General features: G+C 30.3%; 2 protein-coding genes across 3 annotated transcripts in view; one reads left to right on the forward strand and one right to left on the reverse strand.

Moving 5' to 3' along the window:
• The window catches only part of LOC134534406 (lachesin-like), a 424,713-nt gene that overhangs the window by 285,334 nt on the left and 126,721 nt on the right, over nucleotides 1–12,658 (reverse strand). The gene's annotated exons all lie outside the window — the stretch shown is intronic.
• LOC134533685 (sodium-coupled monocarboxylate transporter 1-like) overlaps nucleotides 1–12,658 on the forward strand; it is a 41,241-nt gene that overhangs the window by 20,955 nt on the left and 7,628 nt on the right. For both annotated transcript variants that reach the window (XM_063371240.1, XM_063371242.1), the window contains exons 6-9: nucleotides 552–706; nucleotides 2,639–2,779; nucleotides 8,441–8,549; nucleotides 11,393–11,502. In XM_063371240.1, the coding sequence (XP_063227310.1) occupies nucleotides 552–706; nucleotides 2,639–2,779; nucleotides 8,441–8,549; nucleotides 11,393–11,502 (515 nt within the window). The remainder of the gene's footprint in view (nucleotides 1–551; nucleotides 707–2,638; nucleotides 2,780–8,440; nucleotides 8,550–11,392; nucleotides 11,503–12,658) is intronic.

The raw sequence follows: 12,658 nt of genomic DNA on the forward strand, positions 1-12,658 counted from the left end.
TGTGTTTCAAGAGTGTCACTGAAGATTTTTATGAAAAAAAAAGTAATCTTCAGACACCAGAAAAATTTATTTATTAACAATTTAAAGAGCCAGCCGAAAGTTAAAACATTTCGAAAATAAAAATTGCATAGCAACCGAAAAATATTTAAAACCTCATCTTGCAAATACAAATATAAACTATAAAGTACCATTCCTTTAATGTGTCAGCGAATATAAAGGTTTCGAAAAAAAGATTTATAGTGAAAGTGTATTTTTCGATGAAGAAAAAAAGATTATTTGCTACCCACTTGCTACGAGAGTAATGTAATTCGCAAAAAAAATTATATATAAATATATTTAGTTACCGATTGTCACCACACGCTTGTGAATTAGGAGACTATTTCTTTTTTAGCCAGTGTGACAAATATCTTAATTCTACGTTTCCGAAACTCCAGTTAAATGCGACAAGACAGTTTAGTGGATATATTTTTAGTTTGTTTGCCTAGGGATTCAAAGTGTTATTTTACAACTTACAAGTGTGTGGTTGTCACTGAGACGTGCTGTGTTGGCAGGGGGGCATTAAGGCTGTAGTGTGGACCGACTTCCTCCAGTCCTTTGTCACGATGGGCTCCGTGTTCGCTGTGATCGTGATCGGTCTGATTGACGTGGGAGGGTTCTCCGTCGTGTGGGAGCGAAACAAGCAAGGAGGCAGGCTGGAGTTGTTCAAGTAAGTCAACTGCATGGTTTGTAGCTTTTTATTCTGAATACGGTTCATATTTAACTCAATAAAACATTGGATTTGAGAGAGTAGATGATAAATAATCATTGTGACCTCTTTCAGCATGTTTAAATATTATACACTTGTGGCCAAAAGAAAAATTGTTGTAATTGGAGATGGTTAATGAACCGTAAATAACAGTTCTGTTTAAGGAACAAATACTATTTTCTTATACTTTAAAGTAAAATTTTATTTATTCTTTTAATATAAGCTGCATCAGAATACTAGCCTAATGGATACCTTAGATAATGGATCTACTAAAAGTGGTTCGTAGTGGACGCGGCCATTTCTGCGTGGCTTCCAAATTGTCACAAGAGATGCATCGGCATCCCTACATGCGTCCACTAAAATCGAAATTTCCATGGATGCGACACTCGCATCCACCGATGCGTCCCTATATCAAATACCTTTGGTCTCGTGTGATTTTTTGTACAATAAATTACTTCATATTTTCGATATAGAATTTTTTAAAACTTTATAAACATAAATGATAACTCAAATAAGACAAATAAAAACAAAAAAATATAGAGATAGACCAAGTTAAACTTATATGCGTATTTGTTGCTCGTTTTTAGTATTTTTCATTTTTGGAGATTCATAACAAAATTGTATTTTGATCGCTAACATTTATAACAAATACATTAAAATATTTTTTTATTGGTTGTTGTTATATATATGTTTTTCTTAATATTCGTAGATATATAAATGTAAAATAGCTACGTGCATATTAATAGGACGGACAACAGTAAGTGCTAGCAGTAAAAGTATTCGGAATACCATTTATTAGATATCGTCCTTTTTGATGCATTTTCTAAGGGATTTTGGGATGGACGCGTCCCTATTTATTCGTATACAGTTTATCTTTATGTGTTACAAATCATATAGGCTTTTTTTCACATTCAGTTGAAATAAAATCATGATGTTACTTTCACAAATCTTTATTTTTATGTATACAATGTATATAAAATTTTATTAATATCAAAAAAAGATGTGTCATGAATGAAAAATAATATATGACGACTGTTTATTAATTTATAACTTCTAAAAGTTCGGTTACATCTAATAAAACATATATTTTTACTTTTAATTGTGTTCTAAAGTTATATAAAATATGTATTGAAAATTTTGTTCTTATTTCTCGTTCAAATAATTAAAATTCAATTAGTATTACGTTCTTGCAGAGTTATTGCATTTGTCATAACTGAACCATTTACTGCAGCGTTGTTGTATCAACCCTTAAATAACCATAGCCACCTGAAAAAAAATTTAATGAAAAATTAATTTTAATGTAGATAGTGTCAAGTCTGCAAATTATTTATAAGATATTATTTTAACTGTGTAACAAAATAAGTTGCTAAAAATTTATATGACACTAATCAGGATATTTGCAGCGGAAGCTCTGTGTTCACAACCATAAAAATTCCTGTTTTTGAGTGATTTCATGTACACGAAAAAAGTTTGTTTCCCATATTCATGAAACATATTTTGAAATGTATTGTGGTATCCTTTCTTAAGTAAAATTAATTACAAAATTACAGCTATATTACAATAAGCAGTTTATAATAACTTAAGAACCAGGTTTTAAAGTCATTGGAAGAAGATATTCTGTAATAAAGGCCTGTCAACTAAAGGTTAAAAACAAAATAGCATGGAAGTAACTATTTAAAATTATATTTTATTTTCCTTCATTTTGTTTTAAAATGAAGGATATCAAATCAGAAGAAACAGACTTGTGCAACACCAATTTTATTTAGGTTTAAGTACGTGATCTAAGACAATGAAATCGAACTCAGATAGCCGGTTAATCGTGAGTTTCCTATTAAAACTGTGATACGACCTCATGGTTGTGTTATGAATGTTTTGTTTTGTTTTTTTCGGCAGCATGGATCCGAGTTTACTCGCCCGCAACACCTTCTGGACAGTCACGCTAGGAAGTACTTTTGGATCTCTGTCATCACTGTGCGTCAACCAAGGAATGGTTCAGAAGTTTATTGCTTTGCCAGACTTTAGGCGAGCGAGAAGGTAAAGAAAAAACTGTACTTACATTGTTATTTTTAATTCTCATTTAGTATTTTATTTATTATTTCTAATATCTTATAATGTGATAAAAGAATTATCTAAATGGATTTTTGTAGCAAATTAAGCTAAACAATTTATATTATGTGCATAAAAAATGTGCAATGAGGATAGTAAATAGTTGAATTACTTTTAATTTTAGATAAACAAAAAAAAAGGAAACAATTTACTAAGTGTTTGCAATTTATTCAATAAGTATTTAAACGATAAGTTAACATTAAATGTAATAATATAAAATTTTGTTTAAATTATCTGTATCAATTACGCACCATAATTTCTTAAGTAGCATTGCGAAAATGCTAAGAGCATTCAGAAAGAAAATTTTCTTTCTATATTTGTGGTATGTTGGTTAAACACTAAATACGAATTAAAATTAAACAATCCTTTGGCATTTCAAAATACAATTGGTATAGTTTTAATCATATTTGTTGCGTATTTTTTAAGTTCTAAATGTGGTACATTCGTATAGAAATCAGGAGATAACTTGTAGTTTATTTAATATTTAACATTTATGATTAAGATAACCTAAATTGCATTATTAAAATACCACTATGAGTTTTAATTCAATTAAAAAAATAATTTAATATATATCACGGATTAAATGGAATAATAATCATCAATAAACTAGAGATTTTAATAATATTTGTAAATTTACAAGGATCTTAATATTGTTGTATTATTTTTTTAAAAAATCAAAATTTGTTTTTCCATTCCTTCCTCACTCTATATCTCCCCCCTGAGGTTACAAGAGAGAAAAATAGCCCAATATCTAATAGAAATAAAAATTCCCGCTTATTACGCACTTCTCTGGCGTACTGGGGATTTGATTATAATTGTGTGTGAAATTAAATGTGATTCATAACGTTCTTTGCTAAATAAAAACAAATTGCCTTAATTTTATTTGACATATTCTTGGTCTATAGAAATTCAGAAAAGGCATAACTTAAAAAGGAAAGCAAACCAATGATTACTATGTTAATATTTATTCCACGCGATTTGTGTTGATAGATGGTTTCTAAATACGGAATAAATAATTTACTGGCAAACGGTATTATGCATTGTCAAAACGAATAAATTAACTTACAAATGAATCCTACCTTTTCGTAATTGGTGAGTTTTATAAATCAATTGTCAAATATTACCTTACCCACCAAACTGTCATAAAGGTTTGGTTATGTTGGCAATTTTTTTAGGAATTTATGATGTAATGAAGTAAAAAAATATAATGGTAACAACGATATATGACTAAAAATGTGTAACATTATGAATATGAAATGTTTGTTTTTGTATGTTTATAAATAGCAATGAGTAGATGGAAATAGTCTACGGGTGTAATATTATAATTATGTGACTGTGATTTTGTGGTGTATTCTTAAGATAGCTTGTTAATCGTCAGGATTCGTCCATGTTAGGACGTTTCCGTCGCTCGTTGACTATGACCAAGACCTGGACGGCCATTTGGATTTGCTCCACAACGGCCATCTTGGAAACTATAATTATTGAAACTTAGTAATAATTTGAGATATAAATTCGGAAAAATTTCCAAAATTCATCAAAAAATTAATTTAATAAAATAATTATTGATAATATTAATTTCTGTACAAGGTTTTCTACTTTACCGGTGCAAAAAAAAGGTTAATTTCAAGTGAAGAGGGGGTTATCTGTAATGTCGTTTTACGAACGATAATTTAACGTGATAACTTCATAAGAAAACATAGATGAAAAATTGTATTTAAACCACATTAACTTTTCACTTCACTTTATAAACAGTTGACAAAACAGTTTATGTGTAGATTGTGTGCTGCCGCTGTCTCTCTTCTACTCGGACGCATCGACCGATGGAGTGGAAGAGAGATAGATGCGTCACAAGCCGAATGTGCGTCTCTATCGCTTGTTCCGCGCTCTTGCTTGCACACTTGGCTCAGGCAGAACGTGACAATGAGTCATGATTTTTCGTGCGTGCAGCTGGCGTTCATCGATTTATAAGATGTTACACGCCAAAAAAATAATTCAATAAAATATAACGGATATATTATCAACTGTATAAATTCATCACCACTAGCCGTCAGCTACTGGTGCCATTTTGGGCACCATCTTAAGAAATTGTAATTAATTGTTTCTATCCTTACTGGATATAAAAGAAAATAATTATACACACAATTACTAAAAAAAAGTTTCAGGTTAAAAAATTAAACAAAAATTATAAATAACCATTTCTTATGTCATTCATACAACAAAAAAAATAATTAAAACCAGCAAATAACTAGTTTTTCGATTTCTACAATCTCATTTGAAGGAGAAGCAAGTCCTTCGTATGCCTTGACGTGTGTTTTCAAGGCGGATCTACATGACAGACTATTCACCAAGCACGTCTAATCAGTGGCCAGGCACATCCAGTCGTTGCCCAGTCACATCCAGTTGGTTGTCTAAGGACGTCACACAGGTTCGACAGATAAATCAGTCGGTTAGTCACGTTAACAAGTCAAGTTGGTGGCAAGGTACGACCAATGGCTTACCAGGCACGTCAGTGGCCAGGAACGCACGTTCATTAGGTGGAAGCAGCCATCCAGTTGGTAACCAGGCAAGTATATTTAGTAGGCAGTGCACGTGTTCGGCGGCCAGGTACATTCAGTTTGTGGCCGACATGTCCAGTTATAGACTAAGCACGTCTAGTAGGCGACCAGGAACGACCAGTTGTCAGCTTGACACATCAAGTTGATGGCAAAGTACGTCCATTCGGTGGCCAGACATGTCTATTCAGTGTCCAGGAACGCACGTCCAGTAGGTGGCAATGCTCATTCAGTTGGTAGCTAGGCATGTCTGTGCAGTAGCCAGACTAATAATAAGCGACCAGTTACTTTCAGTTTGTGGTTGAAATGTCCAGTTATCAACTCGACATGTCCGGTCAGCGTCCATTCACCACTAGTTGTTGGTTAGACACATCAAGTTGGTGGCAAGGTACATTGTAGCCTTGCACATATTCAGTGGTCAGGCACACCAGCAGTTGCTGGCTAGATAGCTTCTGTCTGTGGCCAGGCACTTCATATAGGTTTGACAGACACATCAGTCTGTTGGTCAGGCTAACAAGACCACTTGTTGGCCAGGCACATCCAGTTGTTGGTTAGACGCCTACACTCTATGGCCAGTCACATCAGATACGTTTGGAAGACACACCAGTCACTTGGTCAGCCTAACAAGACCAGTTAGTGGTCAGACACATACAGTTTGTGGCCAGGCATATCCAGTTCTTGGTCAAACTTATATGGTCAGTAGCCAAGTGATATTTTTCGTCTATACTCAGCTATAATTTTAAAAATTGCATGTACAAAATCATACGCAAAGACCAACCGTCTCTGAACCAAGAGGTTTCATTCATCAATTTGCAACCATCATTTCCAAAAGGTCATGTTTAATGTCACGCTAATATACCAGTCGTCTCCGAACCATGAGGCCAATCACGTCCAGAGTACAGAATTATCTATGCTTATTCATCGACAAAAAGGAACCAGTTTCTAAAATATTCACATAAGTATAAAAATGAAACACATTCAAAAAGCAAGCACATTTGGACGAAAATTCAACTTGGTAAAATAACTTTTTTCTCATCAGAATGACTCTGCCCTATCAATCGAATATGATACTACAGTCTTGTCTACGCACACCTAGCGAAAAATATATACATTTTCACGAAAATTCAACTCAGTAGGATGCGATAGGACATAACGACACCAACAGTAATTGGCCCCAACTGTCTTTGTGCCTGGCCACCGAATCGTCGTATCTTGCCACAACTTGATATTTCAACCTCACCAACTGACTTATTTGTCTTTCAAACCTATCTGACGTTCCTAGACAACCAACTGTATGTGAGTGGCCACTGACTGGATGTGCCTGGCCATATATTGGACACGCCTGGTTAATCGTCTGTCATGTAGATATGCCCTGAAAACAAATGTCAAGTCATGCAATGACTTGCTTCGTCTTGTAAGAAGATACAGAAATAAATTATCTCTAATTAATTGCCTTTTTTGTGCTTGTAGAAATTACAGAAGAAATATTTTTTTTTTGTTTGAACCTGAAACTTTTTGTAGTAATTTTGATTAAATTATTATTATTTTTATCGAGGAAGGATTGAAAAACAACGGATATCTATCGAAGCAATCATTATTTTAACAAACGATTTTTTGATGATTTTTGGATTTTTACCCTATTTTTTAGGTTATTAATTACGAATATGTAAGTTGGTGGCCAAGTTGTCACTAGTACTTGACGGATGGTGGATGATTATTTTAAGCAGTTTAAAGGATTTTTCGCCATATTTTATTCAAGTAAAATTTTTACCAAAATTAATTATTTCTGCTTCGAACAAGTATCTAACCAAGAACGGATTTCAGTCTATTTAATAATTATTTTATCAAGCGAATTTTGTCATGATTTTTGGAATTTTTTTTCGACTTGTCTAGCTCAATATTGACAGATATTCAATAAATTTTGGATTCCAAGAAGGCCGTTGTGGAACCATTAAAGATGGTTTTTGAGGTACTGATCACAGTCAAGGAGCGATGAAAACGTTCGAACATGGCCGAATAATGACGATTGACAAGCCACCACAAGAATCCACTACAAAGTCTTTGTCCCGTAAGAATAAAATTGCGCCCGTAGACACTATTTATATCAACTGCAATATAGAAACGCATGTGTGTACATTAACTTCACACATGTTAGTTCACTATTTATTTCATTTTTGATAAAGAACATTTTAAACAAATAGGAAAACAATTTTTTCATATAAAATGACATGAATTATTGCGTGATTGAAAATGAGTCCTGATGTTTTGATTTTGAGAGTGGTTGTGGCTGAGAAAATTTGACGCACATGAGATTTTCCTGAACGTATCCTCCCACGGTGGTTTGCAACTGTCATCCTCAGCAGTTAGGTCAAGGAACAAAACGTATCCGAACCCACGGTTAAGTATTCCACAACGGAAAATTTCTGAGCGCAAACGGGAGTCTAACCCCGGAACATTAAACCACAAGGAGTCTTAAATACTAGGCTTAGCAACCGTGATGAAAATATGGTTCTGCAGAGGACGCAAAAAACATAATTACTTTGCTAGTATTTTTTCTAAATGCAAATAAACTAAAACAAAGTGCTGATAATTTTTTTGATACATTTATTATAATATTGTGTAAAATAACGTATTACATTTTGGTACACTATTAATAATTTCAAATTTATTTCATATTGTACCTTTTAATTCATTCAAGCTATTTTCTATATATAACGTAAGATTATGAATTAATGCAGGTCCAATGACTTCTAATAAAGACATAATAATAGCATAAGATTTCGAAAAATGCGTCCTTTTCATTAGTCGCTAACTTGGGAAAAGTTCCTGTTCAGCTGCCAGTGCATGTAAGAGGAAGTTATTTTGTTTGAATTTTTTGACCTAATCGCATAACAAGCACTAGTCTGAAAGAATTTGTTTTTTATTCTTTCCCGAAATAAGGTCGTAAAATTGCCCAGTCTGCTTGAGTGGTTAAGAGATCGGTTAAAGCTTCACCATGAACTTCAATTGTAATTATAGTTTTTCTGAAATTTTACAGCTCGCTGGTTATCTTCACCGTTGGGATGACGATAGTGAAGACAATTGTAGTGTTTGTCGGCCTCATCATGTTTGCTGCATATTATGACTGCGATCCATTTACAACCAAGGTATGTCAACATTCATTTCTCGAACAAAGACATAAACAAATTGCCTGTAATTAACGAAATGTTTATATAAATTACTTTTGTCTTCCTTGAAAAGTAATTTTTTTACTAAAAAAAAGTTTTTGTCTGTAAGTTTCATAAAACATTACGATCGTAAGATAGCAGTAGAGCCTAATGCCAAAAAAAGAAATATTTTTAAAATTTGTTGTATTAATTTTTTTAAATTCCTTTTTAAAATGTACACTTATTAAAAAGCAAGTCAATCGAGTTATGGTTATCTAGTAAATCAAAAATAATTTTCATTAAGATTAGAAAACATATTTTTGTCTAGCTATTTGTTGATGTCTCAGTGATTTGACGATTCATTATGTACAGTAAAATTCATACATATTTACAAACACTCAAATTAAGTTCGTAATTACCTCTTATTATGAAAAAAAAAATTAATGAGAGCAACAACTTATTAAATTATGATAAAAATATATATTTTTTAATAATTTATTGACAATTGTTGTAGGTAAAACTTCAGAATGTAGGTAAGCTATACTAAAGCACATTTATGCACAGATTATTTCTCCAGGAAAAGTTTGTAAAGTTTTTTTCCGTTTGTTTTTAAGGAAGACATTTCCCAATAGAAAATTTTGAAGCTTTTAATAGCCTAGGTTTGAAGTATTATAATGTTTCATGCATGTCTACGATGGCTTAATGTAAATTTACATATCTGGTGCCTATTTACATCTATCTATATATAGGCTATATAATTAAAAAATTGCACTAAATACCAATTTTCTTTTGTTACATGCATATTTACAAAACAAAATTTCTGACAAAAGTAACCAGTAATTATTTCAACGATATGCTCAGATATCAGAAGAATAAAGAGTTACCAACAGGTCACTTATAAATAAATGTTTCTTAATTAACTCTTATAGTTGCTGTAGAATAAATTCCCAAGCATTTTGTTTGTTTCTGTTGATGTCAGTTGATTATTTTATTTGTTTTCAAAATAAACATTTTTCTTTGAGATATTCAAAATATGACATATAAACAATGAATGACAATTTTTTTTTTAAATTTAAAATAAATAAAATATGAGAAAACGAGAAAAGTTCTCTAACATATTTGACAAAGAGTTACAGTAACACAGATAAAGAGTAACAGTTACAGATATCGTTTATTTTAACCACTGAATGATTTTAACACTGAGACCATTTTCAAAATTATTTGGGTATTATTGTTTCAACTGTAGGTCTACTGCATATAATTTCCTGAATAGTTCTACTTCCTAACTATTTATTAATTAATAAACAAATTAGGATTTTAATTCAAATAAAATCCCTTACACTTGTTTTATTAATAATAATTAAAGGTTTGTGATGTATGAACCTATAATTTTTCATACAAAGGTCACTTTTAAAATTATAAAGCCTGTTTAAAATTTTTATTTTAGTATTTTAATATATACTATACCCTTGTTTAAAGGTATTTAAATAATAATAATAACTTTGTTTAAAAAAGTGACAAATAAATGGCTTCTTAAAACAATTCGAATTAATTATAAGAATACATTAATAACTTTTTTTCCTGTAGTTGTTTAATATCGTAAATTATTTATTGTTTAAAATTATTATTTTTTTTATATTAAAATTTTCAATTAAATATTTTTTTTAATATTATATGATTATAAATAAAGTTTGATTTTCGTTATTACATTAAGATGATAGTTAATTGCTAAATTTAGTGCCAAAAATAATAAATTAGACATTTCATGGAAACATCAAAATTATTACGACACATGCATGCGAAAAACCCTAACATTCAGGTATGAAATTTACACCACCATTCAAAAATTTTCACTATCAATTTATTTGCACAAATATGACCAGTTTAACGAGTCAATTAACAAATTCGTAAGAAAGGCATATGTTTGAAATTTCAAACAGAAATTAAGATTTTCTCTAAACATTAAATAAATGTATACAATTTTCATTTTTAAATATTTTCATTTACTGAAGAGGATACTATATTTATACTGTTTGAAATTTTATTAAATTAAGTTAAACATCAAAAGTTCTTATTTTTTATGAATCATTTTAGTAATGAAATCATTAAGTGAAATGTATTTTATTAATGTAAAAATAGTGAAAGAAATTAGCTCGTTAAACAAAATAAGGCATTATTAAAAAATACTAAGACTTCCATTTATAATTACAGTTTTAACACAAAAATTATAATATTAAAAGTTGTAGACTGCGAAGAAAGTGTGAGAGCAATTATTTTAATGTTTCAATTAAAAATAGCTTTTAAAAGGGCATATAATATTTAAATATCTAATCTCATGTTTTTCATAATAAATTCTTGTGAAAAATCTTACATGATTATGTTTCTTTGTGCCTTAGAATAAAATTTATATATTAAGATTTATTGAACTCCAACAGAAATAAGTGATATCTTCATCGTGAAAACCTTACCACTTTTTTCACAGAATCTATATTTTTTAATTAGGTAAGGTTAGGCTTGCTGCTTATTTTCAATTTAACTTAAGTAACAACGTCATGTTCCTATATTTAAAGGCCATTTATACAAAATTTTACTCTTTATTGCTGTAATTACTTTATTCAAACACAAATTTTTAAAGTATGTCTCGCAAAATTCCTTAGATAATCAGTAGGCCATTTACTATTGTATCTTGATGTTGTTATAATATTGATCATAAGTTTGCAGCAAGTTTCTGTTTTGTGAGCAGTTCAACAAAAAATAAATTTTTTTTAACACGTCATTAATGTTCATTAGGTAGTCCTTCAGAGCACGCCTTTAAAGTGTTAAATGATATGGTTATATTCCAGAAAATCCTAAAAGCCGATCAAATCGTTCCATACTACGTAATGGATACCTCAGCTGATTTACCTGGACTGCCAGGACTTTTTGTAGCTGGAATATTTAGCGCTGCCTTGAGGTAAGTATTTTCAAGCTACAACGTTCCTATACACATTACTAAGGTCCGCACTATTATCAAGGAACATAATTGTTTTTGAAATGTTTAATTTACTCGAAACTATGGTTCTTAAAAAGACGCTTAAGAATTGCGTTGTATGTTAGGACCTAAAATCCAATTATTTTAAATATTAAATAAAAATTATGAATAACTCTGTAACAATAAATACAAATATTTTTTTAGTTGAATAAATTATAATTCATCAATTTTAACATTTTAAATATAAAATGGTTTATTAACAAGTGAAAAATTCATCCGCAAAATTTCTTTAAAGAGGGGTGGTGGGTTTCGGTTATACTCATAGCACCTCCTACATATTTTTCATGATAATTAATGGGTTCCATAATATTTGAAGAATAATGCAAATCGTTCCTGTGATATTCTGAAGGAAATTTACTGTGAAATTCAATTTATAAAGACAAGCAAAGTTTGTGGAATATTACTTAATAATATTCAGTTGAACCTTCACTTCGAATGAAAAAAAAAATTTAAATTTAAATTAATCTTTGAATAAGTTTGCTATTTTATGGTTAGGCACTGTCAAAGTTATTAAATAAATGCATTTCAATTTTTTTATGTTAGAAAAGGGTTGTGACTGGTAAAGTGCGCTGTCAAAATAAAAATAATTACCTACTTAAATTTTACGTTTTCAGTAAAACAAATTAATAAAAATGGAAGGTTTAGTGGTTTGTAATCATAACTTTTTCAACAGTATTGGATAAAGTGAATGGATTTATTCTAAGGAAGCTCTAAATTATTTTAAGTTATGTTATTGCTAGATAAAATGCTTCATTTAGAAAATTCCCTAAAATTAAATAAAAATCTTATTATTTTGCAAAAAAAAAAAAACATTATAATTATTTCAATCACAGCATACAGTATTTCATAAAAAAAAATCAGTTTCCTGAGGAATATCACCTTTGGCACTATCCTTATACCTATTAAAGAATTTAAACACATTAAAATAATAAATGATAAAACTAAAACTTATGTATGAAAATTTTTAAGAAACAAAAAAGTACTTACGGATCCAAATATGAATTAAAAAATGCATGTTTGTAATAAAAATGTAGGTAACATATTTTTATATATTCCAGAAATCTCTTTTTTCAAGAAA

This window comes from Bacillus rossius, chromosome 7 (genome assembly GCF_032445375.1).
Source record: "Bacillus rossius redtenbacheri isolate Brsri chromosome 7, Brsri_v3, whole genome shotgun sequence".
NCBI classification, from domain to species: Eukaryota; Metazoa; Arthropoda; class Insecta; order Phasmatodea; family Bacillidae; genus Bacillus; species Bacillus rossius.